The sequence below is a fragment of the Abramis brama genome (assembly GCF_963993115.1).
Source record: "Abramis brama genome assembly, chromosome: 16".
NCBI lineage: Eukaryota > Metazoa > Chordata > Actinopteri > Cypriniformes > Leuciscidae > Abramis > Abramis brama.
Genome location: NC_139978.1, coordinates 28,228,648 through 28,251,871, shown reverse-complemented (window position 1 = coordinate 28,251,871; position 23,224 = coordinate 28,228,648). Strand labels below are relative to the sequence as shown.

Here is a 23,224-nt window from a genome sequence, read left to right as displayed (position 1 = left end):
AATTGAAGAACTGATCCGACAGGGAAAAGTGTTTACTACAACAGATCAAACATTACAGATCCATTTCCTCTGCATACGACAGAACATGACTACCTGCTGTTAAATACAACACCGGGATAGTCAGCAGGGTGTTGATCTAAACATGTAAAGCGTGATTCATGTCAGACGGCCCCAGTGAGGGACAGGGAGTGTAGATTGACGGTTGTTGAAGACGGAGTTGGCGGTTCTGAAGACAGTTGATTGGCAATATAAGAGTGTATATACCTCTCCTCGGACGAACTTCACCTGCAGACAGCAATCTCTCAAGGGGCTCTGTACGGGCTTAGAGCTGAGCCTCGTCGCTACGGCAACCAACGGGCCCAATAAGCCGCCTCCACAGGTCTGTGACGCTGAAAGCCCATAACAGCCGTGGGCCACGGAGACCCTCAGAGAGCAGCAGCAGTAATACATTAGCAAACATCAAGAAACACTGGATAAATGTCAGCAATTAAGGGGGAAAAGACTCTAATAAGGACGTTCCAGAAGTTGTCAATCATTCCCATAGGTGCTGCACGAGGTTGGCAGTGAAATATGAAAAGAGCTCAAAAGAGTTTTGGCTCAGGATATGTGTGTGAGAGAGAGAGAACTGAGCGGTGGGAAATGGACCAATTAGAAGCCTAAATTAAGAGAACAAATAAAATAAATAAGAACATGAGCTACTATTATTACTAATAGCAGCAGCAAAAGGAACAGTGCACAGCCGATCAATCCTGAATACAATTAATTTTTTTTCTTTTTCTGATTACTTCCTTAACAAAAGGCATGGAATAAAACTAGTCAATAATAAAACAAAGTGATGAACTGGCATTATTTACTTTGCAGACAGAAAATAAACCTTCATAAATCTCCAGAATATTACACTAGGAAACAACAAAAAATGTGCTCACATAGTACAACCAAAGTTTGGGCAGAAAACATACCAAAGTTTGGGCGGTTAATGCCAAACACAGCCTGCAAACAGCAGTCCTCCAGTGGCCTGCCATATGAAGAAGCCTGTGTCAGCCCCTCAAACACACCACACACATCCAGACTACACTCACTCAAACAAACAAGGGCTAAAACATGACTATGGTAAACAGCCTCCTTTGAATTTACAGACACTGCATAGGGACGTCAAGACAACCGCTAAGATCCACCCACAGATTCAAAGGCATAAGAAGGTACGCTGATTTTTACATTGTAATCCCTTTCTCCCGAGAGACAAATTTGCAATGCTAATTGTAAATCCAGTTAAAATGGCTGCACTGTTTAAATGTTAACTGGTTAAACAGTTTCACTGCATAAATGGATCAAAATCAAATCATATTTTGTTCATCTGACTCCCTGACAGTAATACAAAACATGTATACAGAAGATGCACTGAGAGCCATCTGAAACAGATAAATATATTAAGCTCAATCCATTTTGACAGTACAAGCAAAAAAAAAAAAACTCTGTTGCTGGCTCCTTCAAAACCAATATGCTTAAAAACTCAGTCGGTGAAATGTAAACTGACTACTGATTAGTTTTCTATTTTTCTCCCTTATGAGGTGGAACAGAGTGCAGAGAGACTCGCTGTATATGAGCAAGCGAAGGGTAATGAAAGCACAGAAGAGCAGGCATTGACTCAGACTGCTGGTAAATGTATTTCTAAGCCTGGGCTGTCATGTTTATTGGTACAAATCCCAGGAGATGAGGGAAGGTTAATGAGATACGCGCAAAAAAATGGCCTGCCTGCCATGCAAGAGCTTTGCATCTAATGCACAGCTAGCCGTTTCAATAAGGGCAGGGGACCATTATTAAGACTGCCGCTTTAATAATACGTCCCTCCCTATAAGCCAAAGACGAGTTAAGGTGGAAAGCTGGTCCGTGGCCAAGTGCACGACGACCACACATAACCAATCACTTCTAGGGCATTAACAGTTTAATGTGCCATAAAGAGTATTCATGAGCAGTGCCCTCTTTATCAAAAAACAAGTTTGTGGGTTGAGGTCTTCAGTGAGTGCACTTCAACCCTGAAGTGGCCCGACTCAAGTGGGCAGTCTGTGGTGAGAGGGTGTAATTCAGTGACCTTGTGTCTGTTGTGCTTTTCGCTAAAGGACGAAACGATCTCTCCAACCGCCCTTTTAACAATATGAGCTAAATGCAACGGGTGAGATACATGAGCCTTACAAGTGCACACTGAAAAAAAACAAAACAATGCAGTCATTGTAAAAGAGCTCTGTGAAACTACTCATAAAGCTACTGACAATGAGGTCAGAGTCTTTTGTTATGGTACTCTCAAATACTAAGTAGTTTTATAATGTTCTTTAAATAGTGGTCACCAAAACCATATTAATAGCTTCAGAAAAAATTAAATGGTTTCTCATTCATAAAGTGTGTGTATGTGTGTGTGTGTGGGGGGGGGGTTCACCACCTGAAACAAACAGTGCTCAAAAAAACATGTTTGTTCATCAGGACACTCCCTTTGAAACAACACTTTCACTCAATTAGGCACCTAACACCAAATCAAGACACAATGACAAGCATAGACCTAAGAAACACATTACTCTTTCATGGTTAAAACACAAGGGCAATGTCCATGCTTAACTGATCAGAAGCACAAGGATAAGTACAATGATAAGCACAATGATCAGTGATAAGTAAAGAGAAAGTTCCCATGGTTATTGTATGGATGATTATCATGGATGTCTAAGCTGGGAGGTGGGGTTCCACAGGGTTCGGTGTTAGGGCCCTCTCTGATCACTGTGAACGAGTCGTGCTGAAAGGCTGGGAGCACGGAACAGGGCGAGAAAGGTCACTGACCCCCCACTACATGAGCTGTAATGTCCACACAGGGAGGACAAGGGAGAGGAGCTGCTCTGTGACATCTTAATTAGTACCAACATCTTACTTTCACATCGGGTGATGCTACAGAACCACTACAGAAAAGCTGAGATGACCGCCAAACTCTGTTTTCTTACAATGCATGCTAACTAAGGCACAATTTTTATCAAGTAATTTGTCATTTTAAAATGAAAGCAAAATGTCTGTATGAAGCAACAATTATAACCAAGTAGAACATACTTGAAGTTAATAGATTTTGGGCCAATGAGATTTTACTGTGGGCCGGGCTACCCGGTGACCAAAAAGAAGATCTGCCGCTGGTCTTTCTTTGTGGTCGTGTCTGGTCAGGACAAAAACTCAGTTCAATATGACACTTTTATTTTTGGTAATTATTCTGATTTTACAACTTATTCTTTATAATAATAGAATATATTATATCGAGAGAGGGAAAAAATCATACCGAGTCGTCTGAGGCAGAGGCAGGCCAGCCGTCCCACTGTTGATGCCGCACAGGGATATTTGTCAGGTCTGAAATGTTCCTTTTCACCTGAGATATAAACAGACAAAAAGATCAGACAACAGATACACGAATACAACACTAATGAATAAATTCAAATTAATTTTAAAAACTCTAGCAGAAACATTTCTTTAGACATTTTCAGTACACAATGGGAGGGAGAAAAGGCAAGTAGCGGAAAAAAGAGCTCCGTGTTCTCAAAATTCCACAGATGCCTGTCCTAATGCCCAATGCCAACAGCCCTTCACTAGAAAAATGGACAGTATTTCCCTTCTGCCATTCACCCCCATGTAACTGCACTTATTAACATTGCATGTATTTAAACAGTTGACGCTGGCCCCTGCTCCTACACCGCTGTTGGTTTAAAGCCCAACGCCAGGCTGATGTGCGGAGGATGGGGGTGATCAAAGCGGGCGTTGCCCAGAGCTGGAAGGGCCGCAGATTCTAGTGCATTATCCCCAGAGAATGCACTACCCCGCGGCGCTAGATACAGAGGCAGAGAAAACTAGCCATTGTGGCAGAAAGCCCTCCTAGCGCATGGCCAAATCCCACCGCCAGCGCACTGAGTGGACATGTATCCTCTGCCAGACTGAGGACTCGTGCCCACAGAGGCAGAAACGATGGGCGCAAGATGCTTGTGAAAACAAAGGCCATGAAGCAGGGTTGAAAGAAATAGGGGTAACAATTCATTAGCAGATACAATCATAACCTTCATGTTGACAAAAATATGAATATTTATGAATGCAATAATACAGAGGTTCTCAACTGGTGGGTTGAGATGCAAAATGTATCAGGGTACTGATAGTGTCTTTGACAGGAGGGGGAAAAACTACGCTAATGCAAATAATGAATTTAATCAATGCGAAATGCATTTTAAAAATAGTAATAATAATAACTACTTGTAATGGTTTATTATATATATATATATATTTTTTAAGACATTTAGATATCAAAATAATCAAAACTCCTATTTATCCCATGCACATTGTTGGATTCATGCAGTTCATGATAATATTAATATATTAACTTGTAATGTTTGATTATAAAGATACTTTTGTTTACTTTTGGTACTGTTGATGTCCAAATGTAAAATCTGTGTCCTGAAGCAAGCAAAACCAGTTAGGAACCACTGTCTGCATTGATTTATAGAGGCTTTTTATAAGGATGCAAAGATGATTAAAGGTTTTTCAGACAGACAGTTTTTTTTTTTAAATGTTTCAATAATACAGATGTGTAAAGAACCATGGATAAAGTCAGTTTCCAGACCATTTTGGTCAGGCAAAAACTCAATAAAGGGAAACAAATTTAGATATTGACTACAACACCTCGGCCGGCTGAAGTCGGAGACTGCACCATCTCACACGCACACAATCAAACATCCTCGAGCCCACACGCTGGGCTGTGCGTTTTTCTTATTGAAGCGAGCAAGGGTCAGCTGGGTTGGCCAATGTTATTACAGAGTGTAATATCTGTGTTTGACCAGAGGGCTACAGGGATTTGGCCGCCCAGGCCTGACCGGCAGGCTGCCGTAAACACTGGCTCTTAGCTGTAATGAACCATTTAGGGTCAAATGGCACCGTAGCCCAAGAGAAAGTAACGGCATCACCAAGAACCAGACAGAAGCATTTAGCTGCTATAACAAATCGTCCCTCTGCGAGAATCTGATATTTCACCACTTTACTTCATTGGGTCTTTTTATGAGCACTGCCCTACTGTCAATACACCTATACCCCTCTGTACTTCAGCCAGACTTCATCCCATCTTGACAAACATGCAACGAGAAGCTATTCACAGTTATTTGACTTCAAAACAGATTTAGCTATATTGGAAGGTAGAGATGTGAACATTCTTGGCGCATAAGAAAAGAAAATAGCAAATAAAACCACAAACACAAACCTGTCAACGAATAAAGGTGGTATAAAAGTTAATTTATCAGAGATGGCTGGTTGGGTGAGGGGCTCTTTCTGCAACTACTGTGAATTATAATTGACTTACGAGAAGAAAGCCCCATACTGCTGCAATATTCACAAACACAAGTGTCATTACCTATTCATGAGCTACGAATTCCTCCTCTTAGCAGTCAGGGGTCTGCAAATTAAAGCCAACATTACCCAACTAAATGAGAAAAAATATATACACGGAGAGGATAAACAAACAAACCAGCGAATAACAAGTTTATTTACCACTGATTTCTAAGAGAAAGTAAAGAGAGTTTGAAGATGTTCAGTAACGGCTGACATTTGTTCTGTCTTGCCCAAACCGCTGCCCATAAGGAACAAAGAGATTTGATTAAATAACGAAGGAAAAGACTCAGTCCTATTAAATCCAGTTCCGCTGACATTTCATTTTAAATGTCACAATAGAGTTTTTAGCATCAGGGAACAGACTTCTATTGTGAAAAGGAGGAGGGAAAAAAGCAGATAATGTTGACATTATATCAGAAAATGCGGGAAGATCTCATGGATAAAGACATTTCAGCTGCCGGGATTATATACTTAAGGACTGCATGTAACAGCGCCTTTCATTTAAAAAGGTTTTCTTTTATATATTCTCCAGTGTGGTTGTCATATAAGACAGATATTATATATCACCCATAGAACAAACATTTCCATGGTGTAGATGAAATATACATTTTACATGGTGATAGTAGATGGACTGCACAAAATAAACAGAGTTAAATAATAGCATTTGAGATACACAAAAATTTAAAGGCATCTGTGTATCGCTGTCCCCTTACTGACGGAACCTAAACTGCAAAGTTAAATTTATATTTATATTTATATATATATATATATATATATATATATATATATATATATATATATATATATATATATATATATATATATACACACACACACATACACACATACATGCATACACACACACACACACACACACACACACTACATTGAACTGTGCAATCTTGAACTACCAATTAAACAGTGGCAGTTTTGTGCATCTGGTAGATAATGTTAAAAAGTATTGTTAAATTCATATTAATATCTTCATATAAAAGACAAAAAGATTGGTCCAAGAGCTCGAAAAAAAATGTAATCTTTCAAAATTAAATGACTTGGACGTCAATAAACACGTACGCGCTCTCAGACAAACATGCGCACACACACACACATTAATGATCCAATCTTTCTAAATGCCAAGTACTGGTAATCCTTGGCTGGAGAGAAATCAAAGAGAAGAAAAGGTTGCCATTAAACAGTCACAAGCTCTTCAGCACCAGATGCCTTTCATTCACACTCTTTTACTCTCCATCCTTCTTTTCTTCCTCTGCGTTCATCTCTCCAGCTGCGGAGAGAAACGCTGTGGGGCCGGCAAAAATCCCTGGGACGAGTCGTCTGGTCACGGACGGCAGAGCCCTATCGGACGGCCCTATTCTCCCCACCACTTTCCTGACAAACATTTGCTCTGAGGCTTAAGCGCAGCCCCAAACTCGGTTTGGGAATGCCAATCAGAAGAGGAGAGCAGGGCCCGGGGCCGAATAGTGGAAGGGTACGTTCCCTGGGAGCCTGGAGGCAGAGCGAGAGCCTTTGGCAAAGACAAACAACGGGATAGCACTGAGGGACTCTCTTCTCTCTCTCTTTTGCCGCTCCTATTGATATGCACAGAAAAGCATCGGCTGGTCTTCAGCAAAGACAAAAGATGAGCAGAAAAAGAAAGGCTGGAGAGGAGTCCTCTCCATATGTAGCTGCGAGGGGGTGGATGGGGAAAAAAAAGAGAGAGGGGAGATTGTGAGAACTCTCTGTTGCTGTTTTGTTGCATTTTCACACAGGCCTTCGGTTTTAAGGGCCACAACTGTAAAACAAAAACTTCTCTCACTTGTTAGTAACTTTTTCCAACAAGTTGTTTGTGAAGAAACGTAGTGGATCCCCGCAGAGCTTTTATTTTCCATTCACACATATATTCTCTAGTATTTCGGACACAAAAGCAAGTGCTTGGACAAGCTTGATAAAAATGTTCCCATCCCAAAAGAGAAAAAAATCTTTCAGTGGAGCCAAAGTAACTAATGAACTCTACAGCTAACAAAACTAACTCTGAGAGAGAGCCATTTAGAAAGTGACGTGCAACCAATAAGGTGTTCACTTACAAAAACAGTTTGTATCGCATGCAATTTGTTTCTCCTTAGAAAACAAATGTTCTCTCTCATCCCCTCGTTCTCCGTCTTAGGAAGAAAGAAACAGAACGCCTGAGGATCAGGCCAGTTGGAGCCGCAGCGGTCCGTTTGATTCAGCTTTGTCCAGTCACTCGCTCCCCTACCAAGCCAACAGCTTCGCTTCCTGCTCCTCTTTTCTCTTCCCCGCGGGCTCTACTCTCCAGTTGTTGTAATCCCGGCAGAAACACTTAAGGTTCACAGTAGGTGCTCATCAAAACCATCTGCTGAGGGAAAGAGAGCGCTCACCCATCTCACTTTAATCTCTTCAATTAGCACCATTACAAACCTGTCAAGTAGTCTGATTACTGTAATGGTGACCAGCGCCATCAAGGCGGCAGTTTCGCCGGGAAAGGGATTCTGAGATTGCGTGGACATAGCTGAGGTGGGGAAAAGCGTTTCTGTAGTTTAAAAAAAAAAAAGCTTTCTGACTTAAAGTATGAAGTGAACACCTAAAGGAATAGTTTACCCAAAAATGACAATTCGGTCATCATTTACTCAACCTCGTGTTATTCATAACATTAGTAACAGCTCACTGGAGGGGAAGATTTCCAATGGTTAATGACTTAAATCTGCCTGTCCCCCAGACACTGATTGGCTTCAGAAAACTTGGATTACAGCATACGGACTACTTTTTAATGACACTTTTATGGTGCTTTTTTGTAATTCTGTAGCCTGAAAGGCAAATTGTGGGGATGATACATACATATATATGTATATGTATATTAAAAAATATATATATATATATAAAAAAAAAATCACCTTTAATGTTTCACAAAAAAAAGTAAAGCTCCTTGCACACTGAGTAAGAAATTTTCGTATCTGTTTTTCATATTCGTCATTCGGTGTCTCTGAATTGTCAAAACACCTATCAAAATGCTTGATACGGATGCAAAAAACACAGAAAATCGAACCCGATCCTAATTTTTTTATGACGGACGAAAGTTTCGGAGGCAGTATGTAAGCATTATTGACATAACGTGAGGTCGTATTTATTTTTTAACGTGCAAAATTTTCGGACTCAGTGTGCAAGAACCTTAAGTCATAAAGGTTTAGAATGAGGGTGAGTAAATAAGGACATCATTTCCATTTTTTGGTTACTTTTCCTTTAAGGAGGAAAGTTCTCACAAAAATAAATGTACAAATAAATGGAATTTCAAAATTGTATTATCTGTATCTGCACTATTTTTATCTATTTTCATTCCACTAACAGATTTGATCGAACCTTTGGTACATCAAGCTTATCCTACAGGGATTTTTTTTGATGTCCAGCAAAATATCTGCATAAGGCTGCATAAGAATGATATCAAGACTCGTTTTCATGGATTGCATACTATTACACCAAGTACTACTTGTTTATACTACAAGTAAAAAAAAAAAATCTGTCAGTGCAGAAAGACAAAATATTATTATATTAAAATTAATTTATCAGAAATAATATAGCATGAAATGTTGCTTCTCAAATAAACTGATCTTGCTTGAATTAAGATAATTTCACACAAAAAACATGATGTCTGAATAAATTTTAAGTGGAAAATAAGACAAAACCTTGATGAGAATAAAGACAGTTTCTCAGAATACACGTGTGAATATCTTGTGCAGTGCTGCTTCTAAATCAATCGTATTTCAAGGATTTTTAAATGTTTTAACTGGAAAATAAGAAAATCTTGTTAAGAATAGGATTTCTTGCAATGCAGATTTTAAGTCAGAAGCTGCATAAGTTAAACAAGAGGACTCAAGTTTAAAAACAAAAAAAGAACATCACAGATGTCTGTTTCTTCAAAACGGCACTGCACAGGCCCAACATGACTCCCCTAGCACTGAGGGAGGGGTTCAAGTGGCGCTGTCAGTCCACGGGGAGCTTGTTACACTTGACGTGGTGCACGCTACCTGCTGTGAATAATTAATGGAGCCATTTCCAGAAAGCTCTGTGTAGGTTACTGGGGCAGGCAGAGGAGAATGCGAGGGAGTCTGGGAGGGGTTGTGTGTGTACAGAATGAAGCGTTCAGGTTTTGTGTCCCACACAAACCAACCTTAAATACAACACAGTGTTGTTAAAAGGAGAGTGATGAAAAGAATGGCATCGCACAGGTCTGATGGGAGAGGGAAAGGAGCTGATGAGCCACAGGGGGGTTTGTGCCGCTCGATACTGAGCTCTGGCACACACCGTGATAAGTGGAAAGACACACAGTAGACGAGAGTCTTCCAGAATGTTGAATTCAGCATTACAACCTTATTACAACCTTGCCATGATTTAGTAAAATGAGAAAAAAAAAAAGATTATATAGTGCACCCAATTTACTTAAAACGAGGGAACATCAGACATTAGCAAATGTGCTCCAATTACCACTGGATTTACCATCCGATTACCAAATCGTGGCCAAACCATGTTGAACTAATTAATTCCTTCATTTTAGAAAATCGTGACCTCGTTTTGATTTAAATAAAACAACGGAACGAATTACAACCTAACCATGATTTAATAAAACGAGGGAATTAATTATTATATAGTGCGCATTATTTACTTAAAACGAGGAAACAAATTAGTAAAATGTGCTGACATATTAGTAAGTCGTGCGAACAAATTGGTAATCCATGGCCAAGATATAAAAAAATGTCCCGCATTCCATGTATGTATGTATGCATGCATGCATGTATGTATATATATATGTGTGTGTGTGTGTGTGTGTGTGTATATATGAATATGAGCCAAAGTTCATTATCTCTAGCTTATAATTAACCAACATGCATGATACACATTTGTAGACCTGAATAAATTTGCTTTGAATACTTGCCATGTAGAAAATGTACTGTCCATAATGGGCCCTTGCTACATGTATTGGTCACATGATATGAATATGAATAGTTTCACCTAAAACACGCAGTTGAGATTAGACATTTTGAAGTAATCACGAAGTCGGCAGTTTGGTGGGCGTTCTGAAAAGCAAGAGCTTCAACTGGGAGATAATTAGCTTTGGCTCAATGAAGCCCTTAATCATTGGTGACTATTATTTTAACATGTAATAATTAAGTTGACGCCTCACCTAAAAATCAGAGAGTAGTTTCAGAGAACACGGGCAGAAACGCAGTAGAGAGACAGACAGACAGCAGGTGTAGACAGACAGACAGAGGGGGCTAGGTGACAGACAGGTGTGTGGTTGTCTCACCTCCTGGATGGTTTTGCTGGCGGGGAAGTTGAGGTTGTAATCTCTCTGTGCTTCACGGTGGCTAATGACCAGCAGGTAGTTCTGATTCGACAACCCTTGCTGGGCACTGCTAAACGGCAGGAAGGGCAGAAGGGGGAAAAAGAAAGAGAGAGGAGCATTAGAGTTCAGCAGTGGACGAGTCGGGACTCGTCTCAGTCTCCCCAGGGCTCAGACAAGCCTGTGCCACCCCACTGCTCTGCACGGATAGCGGGAGGCCAGGGCAAAGCCAAGGGCCACGGCATGGGCCGCACACCAGCAGTAAGGCCGTCTGGAGGTATCGATTAGAGCTAAGAGTTGTAAACGTCACACAAAAGGACAAGAGGGCTAGTGCCGCTTGTCCGCTCCGCCGTCACCCTCGGAGCGCTGACCTCAGAGCAGGCTTGAGATTCATGGGAGCCGTGGCGCTGAGTTGTAGGAGAGAAGGCCTCAAACGATGGGGGTTAAGTAGCGCTTTGAGCAAATTCTCCGTCTGTGTGTGTGAATATGAATCAACAGCTTAGAGGCGAGCCTGCCGGCTAATCAGGGTTCGAATGAAAGCAGTCAGGAAGAGGAGAGTCTGGGAATTAATATGTAACGCACACATTAATTATGCAACCAGCGCCTTAATCTGAGGAGCTTTGGACAAGCTTATGTTAACAGAGGACCAAATTTACTGTAATGGCAGCTTATTTACATTGACTAAAACTGTGAAATCAATATGTAAATGTAATGTTTGTTGTATCTAGCGATGAAGATTGAAACGGTGGCCTAGGAGAAGAGGATGCATATGCAATGCTGCGGAGAGTGGAAAAACACAGAGTCATGAATATAGGATGTAAAAGGAGGGGTTTGATTTAATTTCAAGACTCTCATCAAATGTAAATGACTTGGAGACATTTTACATTCTGATACATTATATTTGCATTGCCAAATGACTATAACTAAAGGTAAGGATTGATCTTTAAATCTAAGCCTTGTTTCAAATTTTGCCAACCAGTGTTTTATTATCTATATAGCTATATAAAAACTTTCATGCAGTACTGTTCACATAACGTACTTTATATCAAAGCAAAATACAAACTCTAACTGAAGGATTTCTAACTGAATTGATATTGAGTCGAATGCGAATCAGAATGGTGAACTTGTGAATCACAAGTGAACTGAAAATAGGGATCAGTTGCGAAAAGCAGCCCTTAGTAATACATTTTATTAAATTGAATTTGCTTGAAATTAAATAATTATAATAGACGTGAAAAGACAAACATAAAAATAGACAGATGTATATATACACACACACACATATTCAAAGGTTTGGGGTTGGCAAGATTAAGATTAGGCTGCATTTATTATTCATTTGATCAAAAAATATAGTAAAAACTGGGAAATATCAGTAGAATTTAAAATAACTATTTTCCATTGTACTATATTTTTAAATGTAAGTGTTTCTTTTTATCATCAATGTTAGAAACTGTTGAGCTGCTAACTATTTTTGATGAAACCAAATTCAAAACTGAATTTATTTGAAATAGAATATTTACATTATAAATCTCTTTACTGTGCCTTTTGATCAATTTAATGTGTCCATGCTGAATACAAGTATGAAGTATCAATGAATGTATGTATATACTGAATTTAAAAATGCTAAATATATTTTTATATAAATAAAAAGAATATAAATGTGATGAAAACTCTCTGGCCCATTTAAGATGGTGTTATGAAACTGAGGGCTAAAAAGTAAACGGCAAAGTAGAACTTTTCTCTCTAAAGAATTGAAACTATGCAAAATCTCCTTCTCACGACAGATCTACAGCATAAGGTTCATCTGTAGGAGCTTAACCAGGTTCAACCCTCTGTGGTCCCAACAGCACCCGGAGCTGACCCCCCTAAACTCACCCTAAATGCTTCTCCACACCACCGGAGGCACTGGAAATAGAATGTCACTGGCTGCTATAGACAAAAAATAAACCACTGTGTAAATGATAAGCAGATTGGTTTCATTCAGAGATAAGTCTTCCGTCTCAGAACCCTGCAAGACTGAGACTTTAAATCGAACCTACCGTCTCGTTCCTCTCATTGGCGCATATGTACACACAAGCAGCACATACCTCTGGCTTTAATTTCTCATACACACACTCTTAGGGTGACCTGTACCACCACCAAACTAAACACAAACATACCCTTCGCTCTTTCTTCCTCTTGAAGTTTTATTTTTGCAACCGCCGCGAATGTTTTTCTGCACCGCCTGTTTTGATCTGACAAGTCTAAGTACTAATTGCTGTAGTTTAAACTGTTTTTCCTTTCTGCCAAAACCAGCAGATTCCTCGGGCCCCCAAGTCTCACAGGAGATCAGATGCAGAAAATTAGATAAATACCAAATGCGCATGGACTCATTTGCTCATTTGTATTTGAAATAGCAGAAGTTCAAATTAAAATAACCTTAAACACACACATCTCCTGGAAGCAACAGAAATAGATGATTCGTTTTAAATTATTCATAAAGTTCCATTATTTATGCTGGAGATTAGGGGTTTGGATACCTCCACGAGAGTGAAAGCGAGCGAGATGAGCTTGGCTCAGCACTGGATTTCTGTAACTACCTTGGATGGACTGTCTGTCGTGAACGCTCCAAAGCCTGTGCCGTATTTGCATTCAAAACAGAGGGAAGAAAATGAGGCAGGCGGCGCAGTTTGAAGACGAGTTTGATTAATATGTTTGGATATGGTGTGCTGAGGTATGCTTTGCAGTAATTGCCTACAGTGGCTTTTATTTGTTGAGTACTGTGCCATTGTTCACTGCCTGCATCTTGAGACCCCACACTTTAATTTAAACTCACTGTTGTTTATAAGTTTGGGTTGGAGAGGTTTTTTTTTTTGTGTGTTTTTTTTTTAAAGAAGTCTCTTATGCTCTCACCAAGGCTGCATTTATTTGAAGTTTTTTGAACAAAAATTTAAATTTGAATATATTGCTAAATGTAATCTGTTCCTGTGATGGCAAAGCTGAATTTTCAGCAGCCGTTAACTCAGTGTCACATGATCCTTCAGAAATCATTCTAATATGCTGATTTGGTGCTCGAGAAGACAGTTGTGTTGCTTAATATTTTTGTGGAAACTGATATAATTTTTCTTTGAAAAAGTTCAAAAGAACAGCTTTTATTTGATATAGAAACAAATTTATTTAAAAAAAAAAAAACACTTTACACTTAAAGCCTTTATATAAGGCACTATAAAGGTATTCATAATGTACATTATAATGCATTTTCATAAATAATTGTAACCAAAGTTAAAATGCATTATAATATTTGCAGATTCCTTGTTACACAAGGTATAATTAATGCATTAAAAATACTTTTACAATGCTTTTTATAATATAAATGCTTTAAGTAAAGCTTTTTCAAAAAAAATCTTACTCACCCTAAACTTTTGCATGATATATTGCATTTTTTTTTTTTTTCAATTAAACTTCAATCAGCAATCAGTCTTGTAAATGCCGAAAGCATCATTACTGTTATGCGGTGCCATTTGAACTCTGTCACTTGATTGTTTACACAATGGAAAACGAGCGATCGAGAGCTTAAAACTTGTTTAACTGTATTGTGTGTATTGTTATATTATTTTTTTTTATTACCAATACTTGTACATAAAAACACCAGAATCAAAATTATCTAAAAAAAAAAATCAATGTATTTAAATATTATTCATTATAAATTATTCATATAAATCAATGGGGGTTTTTTTCTTTGTTTTTCCAGGGAAAGCTTTCAATTGCATGTACAGATGCTGTAAAACAATCATGCCAATAAAGCACTTTGAAATTGAAACTCAAATGATTTCAGATTCACCCCTTGTCCACTCGTTGTAATTGTAAGATAAAAACAAAAACAAAAAACGAATATGATTTCCATGTAAAAAAACTGAATTAAGTATTTTATCCAATAAATTACTAAATGCATGAAGACAAGAAAAAGTACTGCATAAAAGGGAGCAACTCACCCCCTTAAGTCATCATTTCACACAGTTTCTTTCTATTAATTTGCTAAATCACACAGAAACACTGACATTCTGCTCAACCCAGGTTTAAAATAAGTGTAAGTAAAGAGGCCTGAGTAGATGAGAAAACAGCATCTGAACCGCCCCTGAGAGATACAGCCAGAGAACAGCCCTACGGCAGGGGCTAAGTCTGCTGAGGAACACTTCTCGCTCTCTCTCTCTCTCTCTCTCTCTCTCTGTGACAGTTATTTATAAAAGCAGTTAACAGCTTGTCTGCTCACCCTCCTGGAAGCCCTCTTCTCACTGCACCAGGAGAGGACAATCACGGGCAACAATTGGGTCACACCTAACTAACACCGGCCCTTTATTTTTCTCCCCTATTTTGACTCCTCTAAAATAGTTTCTGGGAAATAATTAGAGCCCGCCACCGATGATGAGCTCTAGTAGGTGCTGGATATTAGATATTGTGCCATTTAGAGAGAGGTGACAAGGTCTCTGCTGCATGTCACCTGCCCGAGAGGGAAAAACGAGATGGGCGAGAGCAGCTGTCAGGATCACGTTATTATATGTGATCTCGACGGATCCACTGAACCCTGACCAGTATGCGGTACGTCACAATTTGTTTGTTTGTTTATCAAGTTTATTACGCCATGTTAGCATCAGGGCTATTCACATGGCAAACACAAGGTCAATATCAAAATTTAAATTACTATATAAAATATTTCAACTTGACATAAGATCGAATATCTAAAATACATTCGGGTGATACATTCTTAAATATTCCATGTGAACATATTTCTGAATAAAAGCGTTTTCTAGCAGTATCATAAAAATTACAGTCCAACAGAATGTTTAACAGTCAAAGGAACTTGACATGACAGAAAGGAGGAACTTCACCCATCAATAGAAACCAATGTGTGAGTATTGAGTGTCCAATTCGGCACCTAGTCGGTACGTCACAGTAACGTGTTTTTGTGGCAATCTTTGAAATGAAAGTTAAGAAGAAAAGAAAACACACACACACACACACACACACACACACAAAATGCCTCCGTCCGGACCAAATCTGACAAGGTGCTAAAAGGAAAAAGATTTTTTTTTTGGAAAAAATAAAGTGCCGATGTGTTTTGGAAGGGTACTGTTATCACAATGTTAGTTTACAGCCCATTAAGTACTTTTCTCAGAATGTTTTCGCACTCTAGAGTACAGTGTCCACACACAAGCTGACAGAGATGCCAGTTTATACCCAGTCGCTCGACGGCATCGCCACCATCACCTCCCACTGGGGCTTACAGCAGTGCTAATCAACACATAATTACACACACAAACACATGCACATCAATATAACATACACACACACAGCCCTTTCTAATTGAAGTTCCTTTCATTTATTACTTTGAATTGCACTGCCCTGTCTATAATTTGTTGCTTATTAAAAAAATGCTTATTGCTTATTTTAAAAATGTACTAACAAAATATCTGAAATCCATATTGTCAAATGTTTTTTTTTTATAAATATAATTTATTCTTGTGATGTCAAAGCTGAATTTTCAGCATAATTACTCCAGTTGTGTCACATGATCCTTCAGAAATCATTCTAATAAGCTGATTTAAAGCTCATGAAATATTTCTTATTATTTTTACAAGTTGACACATTTTAAGGATTCAAGGATTTCAAGTTCAAAAGAACAGCATTTATTTGAGATGAAATTTCTCTTAACATTATAAATAGCTTTACTGTCATATTTGATCAATTTAGTACATCCTTGCTGGATAAAAGTACTAATTTCTTTTTAAAAAAATCTTACTGACCCCAAACTTTTGAACGGCATGGTAAACAAAAATAAGTAAATAAATAAACAAAAACATAAATAAATACAGGGAAGCTCCTCAATTGATTAAAATGCTTTACAAATCAAACTGCTGAGCTACTGTCGCTGTCTAAAAGGTGGTCTTTCAACGCCACCTAGTGGTGAGTCAGAGACAAGGGATCTAGCCCTGTGTCCCAATGTCCATTCTATCCATCCTAAATGGTGTGTGAGATTAGAATAAGTGTGTCAGAAAAAGAGCATGACAAAAGTCACCAGATGATCTACTATTTCCGGAAAAATCTCGAAGTGTGGATCCCTGCACACTCTAAAGGCTGATATTGCCCACAATCCATTGCGCTTTGGAGGAGGATTCAATTCAGAACAACAAACTACAAAACATGGCAAGATTTGTGCGACCGACGGTAAGAGGTTTAGAGAAAGGTTTTTAAGTGATTAATAATCAAAGTTTAACCTAAGTTTAAATAATATTTATTTAATATTATCAGTGTTATCTTTCATCTTTTCGACTTTTATAAAGATCCGTTTGGCCATTAAATTTTAAATGCATCATTATGCATTAATATGAGGAGAGTTCTCCACATGAAAGACCCGACCCGACTGTAGATCAACGTGATACTACATTTGTCTCCGATACAGTAGGAAATTGAATGAAATGAAATGTGGAGGATTTTAACTGTAACAAGATGACTGACAGGCCAGTTTACGGTGACAGGATGCAACAGAGAGTAGTAGTAGAAGTAGGCAAATTGGGACGCAGCATAGGTTTGTCCAGTTAGGTTAGAATAGTCCAATCAGCCCCTGTTGGTAGATGTCTTAATTACAAAATTCAGTTGCTAAAAAGCTAAAAAGCTCTACTGACGGCCATTCAAAGGTTGCTGTGTACTATGACGCATTAAATGATACATATTATATGAATACAAACAGACACTCAAGGTATCATTAGACATCCTGTGAATATAAACCCATCAACCTCCTCCAAACAGGATTTTTGAGCCCATATTTTTGAGAGTTTCACAGAAATAAATGGGCAGCTATTAGAGAGTGGGAGAGGTTTACGAGAAAACAAACTTCACGTTTTGGATATGAGATAGGTTGGTAGCTTGGTACAAAGAGATGGAGCGCTCGCTCCAAAGATCAGATAAGATGCAAGTCCATCCTTTCAGTATGGGACCAGTTTTTAATAGCACAATCTGAACTAAAGAGGCACATTATGACACTATGTAGACATACCTGCTCTGACTGGTGCTGGCTGAAGGGGCAATATCAGGAGTGAGAACATACAAGCTGTTGTTCTTGGGCAGGTGTAAACTCCGCAGAACCGTCTGTAAGAAAGGAGAAAACAAGAGGTTAAAAATGCTTTTAAAGTTGCCATTTTGCAAAACTGTACATGAAGTACACTTGAACAGACAAGAAAGTTACCATTACAAAAACCCATTTAATGAAAACAAAAAATTAAATTAAAATATTATTAATTAATAATGGAATTCCTTGTCCTCCTTGTCAACATGGCACTCATAATTTTTAATGTAATATAATTTATGATATACAAGTAATTTTGCATCATTAATGCAAAAAAAAAAAAAAATCTTAATATCAGCATACACAATAAAGTCACACTTACACTGTCAGATACATCTCCACTCTTCCAGCCTTTTAACTGCATTTTAGAGACAGGGACCTGTAGCTCAGTCTCTAAAATAGTTTTAATATCACCTGCAGAGAGAAAGAGAGAATGGGTTATAAAATAGCAGTTCACTATGTTACCACTAGAGGACAGTATGCATCCAGTCTAGTTTATTTAGCGAAGTCCTGCTTTGCTAAATGTTAAAGTGCCAAACAGACGAATTTCTTTTGTTTGCAAATGATATATTTTCAAAACATCTTTTTCATTCATCAAACCTGCTGGTATATGTGTACTAGTAATGTTACTAATGAAAATTATGTCATTAATTACTCACACCTTCATGTCAATCCAAACCTGTAAGACTTTCGTTCATCTTCAGAACACAAATGAAGATCATGTTGATGAAATCTGAGAGCTTTCTGTCCCATCGTTTACCGCTATGCAACTGACACTTTGACGCTTCAAAAAATTCATAAAGGGAATCTAACTCTAATCCATATGAATTGAGCGGTTTAGTCAAAATTTTCTAAAGAAACGCGATCGATTTATATGATGAACGGCTTTAATTTAGGGTTATTCACAGAAATAAACATTAATCAACTCACATCAGTTGTGGTAAACGGAAGCTCAAATACGTTCGCTTGAAGTGCGAGAACCAGTGAGGTTCAGTCTCGTGTTACGCAGCACGTTTGAGCTTCCGCAAGAGGTTTGTTTTGTCAAGCAGGTTCGGTTGAGCTTCTGTTTATGTTCACTGATCAATGTTTATATGTGAATAAAAGATTAAATTAAATATATTTATCATATAAATAAAGCGAAGCGACAAAGTGGTAGTTGCATACTTAGTGGCTGGAAACTTCACTTTCTTTCTCCATCCACATATCAAAGCTGCAATTCTAAGGTCAAGGCCAAGCTTGGTTTCCTTTACAGAAACCACTCTTCCTTCACCACTTCTGCCAAACTTACTTTTATTCAAATGACCATTCTACCCATGTTAGACTATGGAGACACTATATATAGGGTTGCTTGCAAGTCCACTCTATCAAAACTTGACACTCTTTACCATTCCGCTATCAGGTTTGCCACAAATGCTCCTTTCAATACACACCACTGCACGCTATATTCATCTGTCAACTGGCCCTCCCTTCATAATCGCCGAATCGGCCGCTCACCTCCTTACTTAGGTCACCTACTGCAACTAAAGCCTGTCACATACAATACCCGGTCTTCACTCCATCTTCAATTAAGCGTTCCCAAAACCAACTCTGCCTTTGGTCTTGCATCTTTTCAATCTGCTGCCGCTCGCGATTGGAACGCTCTGCAAAATATTCTTAAACTGGATACACTAATTTCAATTTCATCCTTCAAAACTATTATATCATCCTTGTTCACGGATATATGCAGTTGCTTCTCCACATAATAATTTTATTTTTATTTATTTATTTTCCAGTAAAAAGATTTTGATGACTCATCCACTATCACTTCTATGTACCTGTACACTTAGCTGGTTATAAGTGTCTGTTGTCTCCTGTGTTGTGTTTTAAATTGTATTTTTATGAAATTGTATCCCGTATGTATTTCTAATGTATTTATTTTAGCCCTCCTTCCCTTTCCCTAAGTGGTTATTCCACTTGTCAGGCCGCCATTGTAAATAAGAACTTGTTCTTAATGACTTGCCTGTAAAAATAAAGGTATTAAAAAAATAAAAAATAAATTAAAAAAATACAGCGGAGAAAATAATTATTTGATCCCCTGCTTATTTTGTAAGTTTGCCCACTTACAAAGAAATGAAGGGTCTATAATTTTTATGGTAGGTTTATTTTAACAGATAGAGAAAGAATATCAACCAAAAAATCCAGAAAAAAACACTATATATAGGTTATACATTTTATTTGCATTGATTGCAAGTATTTGATCCCCAAGCAAAACATTTGCATTTAACATTTACATAACGTTTCTTGTAGTTGGTCACCAGGTTTGCACAAATTTCAGGAGGGATTTTGGTCCACTCCTCTTTACAGATCCTCTCTAAATTCTTCATTGGATGCTAAATTCACTTTTATATGGCGTTTGCATATAAATGTGTCTTTGCAGTGTGTGGACACAACCACCAAACAATGAAAAAAATCTGATGTTCTATAGGATTAAGGTCTGGAGACTGGCTAGGCCACACCAAGACCTTAATGTGCTTCTTCTTGAGCCACTCCTGTTGCGTTGACGGTATGTTTTGGGTCATTGTCATGCTGGAAGACCCATCCACGACCCCTCTTCAGTGTTCTGGCTGAAGGAAGGAAGTTCTCCTCCCAGATTTTACACATTTCTCTTCCTCCAAACACGACAAGCTGAGTTGAAGCCAAAGAGCTCAATTTTGGTCTCATCTGACCACAGCGCTTCCTCCCAAGCCTTCTCTGAGTCATTAGATGTTCATTAGCAAACCTCAGACGGGTTTCTACATATGCCTTCTTGAGCAGGGGGACCTTGCGGGTGCTGCAGGATTTCAATCCATTGCGGCGTAGTGTGTTACCAAATGTTTGCTTGGTGACTGTGGTTCCAACTGCCTTGAGATCATTAACAAGCTCCTCCCGTGTAGTTCTGGGCTGATCCCTCACCTTTCTCATGATCATCCTTACCTCATGAGGCGAGATCTTGCATGGAGCTCCAGACCGAGGGCGATTGATGGTTATTTTGTATTTCTTCCATTTCTGAATAATTGCACCAACAGTTGTCTCCTCCTCACCAAGCTTCTTGCTGATGGTCTTGTAGCCCATTCCAACCTTGTGCAGGTCAACAATCTTGTCCCTGATGTCCTTTGAGAGCTCTTTGGTCTTGCCCATGGTAGTGGAGAGGTTGGAATGGAAGATACAGATTCTGTGGACAGGTGTCTTTTACACATAACAAGCTGACATTAAGAGTACTTTCTTAGGCTGCATTTACACTTGGCATTAACATGCGATCACCGTGATCCGATCAAGCAGATCGGGTCATAAGCCAATCAGGACACGGTGTGTTTACACCTGATGCCATATAGATAGATGACATAATGGAAACGGTACAGAGAAACGTATAGGTCCGGGAACGTTGCCAGCTGTGGTGGGAAAAATACATGTTCTTTACAGAAAATGAATGGTTCTGCAACTTTCGGGTGCGAAGGCAAACATTTCAGTATATTTACGATGTACTTCGCACTCGACTGTATCGCAAAACCACACAGCTATGTGCAGCAATTCCTGAAGAGAGGAGGGGGAATGATGACAGTGGGCGGGGTTTTGTGTGACGTCCACCTGTGAATGCAGACACGATGGCTAGATTGCGTTTACATTACACTGAAATCCGATCACAATGCGTCCTCGACTACCTCTGAACCTGGACACGCTGATCGGATAACATTCCGATCAGAAGCGCTTTACACTTGTCTTTTCAATGTGTATGAGGACAACATCCGGATAGAGGTCGCATGTTAATGCCAAGTGTAAAAGCAGCCTTAGAGTGACAGGCCTAAGCGGTGTTTAACATGGGTACATAGCCAATCTGTGGGAGGCAGAATTCTTGCTGTTTGGTAGGGGATCAAATACTTATATTACTTGATCAAATGCTAATCAATTTATAACCTTTATATAATGTTTTTTCTGGATTTTTTGGTTGATATTCTGTCTCTATCCATTAAAATAAACCTACCATAAAAATTATAGACCCTTCATTTATTTGCAAGTGGGCAATTATTTTCTCCACTGTAGCTGTCAATGGAGGGACAGAAAGCTCTCAGATTTCATCAAAAAGATCATAATTTCTGTTCTGAAGATGAACGAAAGTCTTACAGAGTTGGAACGACTTGAGAGTGAGTAATTAATGACAGAATGTTCATTTTTGTGTGAACTAACCCTTTAAATCTTTTGTGAATCTTTTGTTTCTCAGCTATTACTGAGATTATACCACCACAATGCAGCCGAATATTCATGAGAAAATCAGTTCTCAAACTGTTTGCCATTTTTTCTAATTTCACCACCAGACATAAAAAATGGCTCGCTAATTATCCTAGCTACTGGTTTGTCAGCATGGTGATCTAAATTGCAATTATATTGAAAGATATTACAAATGTCAAGCTTCAGATGGAAACCTCAAGACGATGCTTGTGTGCCAAATATTTATCACCTACAAATTGGCCTCTGCAAAAACTTTATAATAACGTTCAGTTGTAAGTCATTTATAAGTGGTTAGTTAATGATGAACTAATCATTTACAAATCATTCATAAATGATTAGCAAGTGATATACTAACATTTTATGTATGTTTTGTAAATTCCATTACAAGTAATTTACAAGTGATTAGTAAATGATCAACTAATTATTTACAAAACATGACTATGCGTTCATAATGATTAATAAGTGATATGTTAATTATTGTATGTTTTGTAGATTATTATAAGTCATTTACATTTACATTTACAAAACATGAATATGCGTTTCATAAATGTTTAATACATTTTTTTTTTTTTGTATGTCTGTATGTAGCAATTAGAGGGTGCAGAAAGTGTTGTAAATGCCTTGTGTATACATACAGATAATTTGTAACAGGTAAGTAACAGTGTTCAACACAATGATGTGTAAACGCATGAATAAATCACTTACAACACTTTCTGCATCCCCTAATCTAAAGTGTAAACTATTCATCACTTGTAAATGTGTTACACATCATTCGTAGATTACCACTTCAAGAACCAATAAGGCATAAGATCAACGAATCGTATCTATGAATGATGTGTAACACATTTACAAGTGATGAATAGTTTACACTTTAGATTAGGGGATGCAGAAAGTGTTGTAAATGATTTATTCATGCGTTATAACAGGTGTTGGACACTGTAGTGTGTGCTGCAGTGTAAGTGCTGACTGGTGAGGGTATAGACAGCTGTCTTCTTTCAAACACATGGAGTCTTTAACCACTGTGCACCTGACGTGAGCAAAACATACAAAAAAGTAACAATTTATTAAACATTTATGAAACGCATGATCATGTTTTGTAAATTATTAGTTAAACATTAGCTAATCAAATGTAAATTACTTCTAACTGAATC

General features: G+C 38.4%; 1 protein-coding gene across 4 annotated transcripts in view; it reads right to left on the bottom strand.

Moving 5' to 3' along the window:
• Nucleotides 1-23,224, bottom strand: part of faf1 (Fas (TNFRSF6) associated factor 1) — a 72,427-nt gene that overhangs the window by 34,753 nt on the left and 14,450 nt on the right. For 2 of the 4 annotated variants that reach the window (XM_084086441.1, XM_084086443.1), the window contains exons 5-8: nucleotides 18,154-18,245; nucleotides 17,763-17,854; nucleotides 10,697-10,802; nucleotides 3,305-3,391 (exon numbers count right to left, since the gene is read on the bottom strand). In XM_084086441.1, the coding sequence (XP_083942567.1) occupies nucleotides 3,305-3,391; nucleotides 10,697-10,802; nucleotides 17,763-17,854; nucleotides 18,154-18,245 (377 nt within the window). Of the gene's footprint in view, nucleotides 1-3,304; nucleotides 3,392-10,696; nucleotides 10,806-17,762; nucleotides 17,855-18,153; nucleotides 18,246-23,224 lie in introns of all 4 variants that reach the window. The other 2 variants (XM_084086440.1, XM_084086442.1) reach the window with 1 other exon arrangement.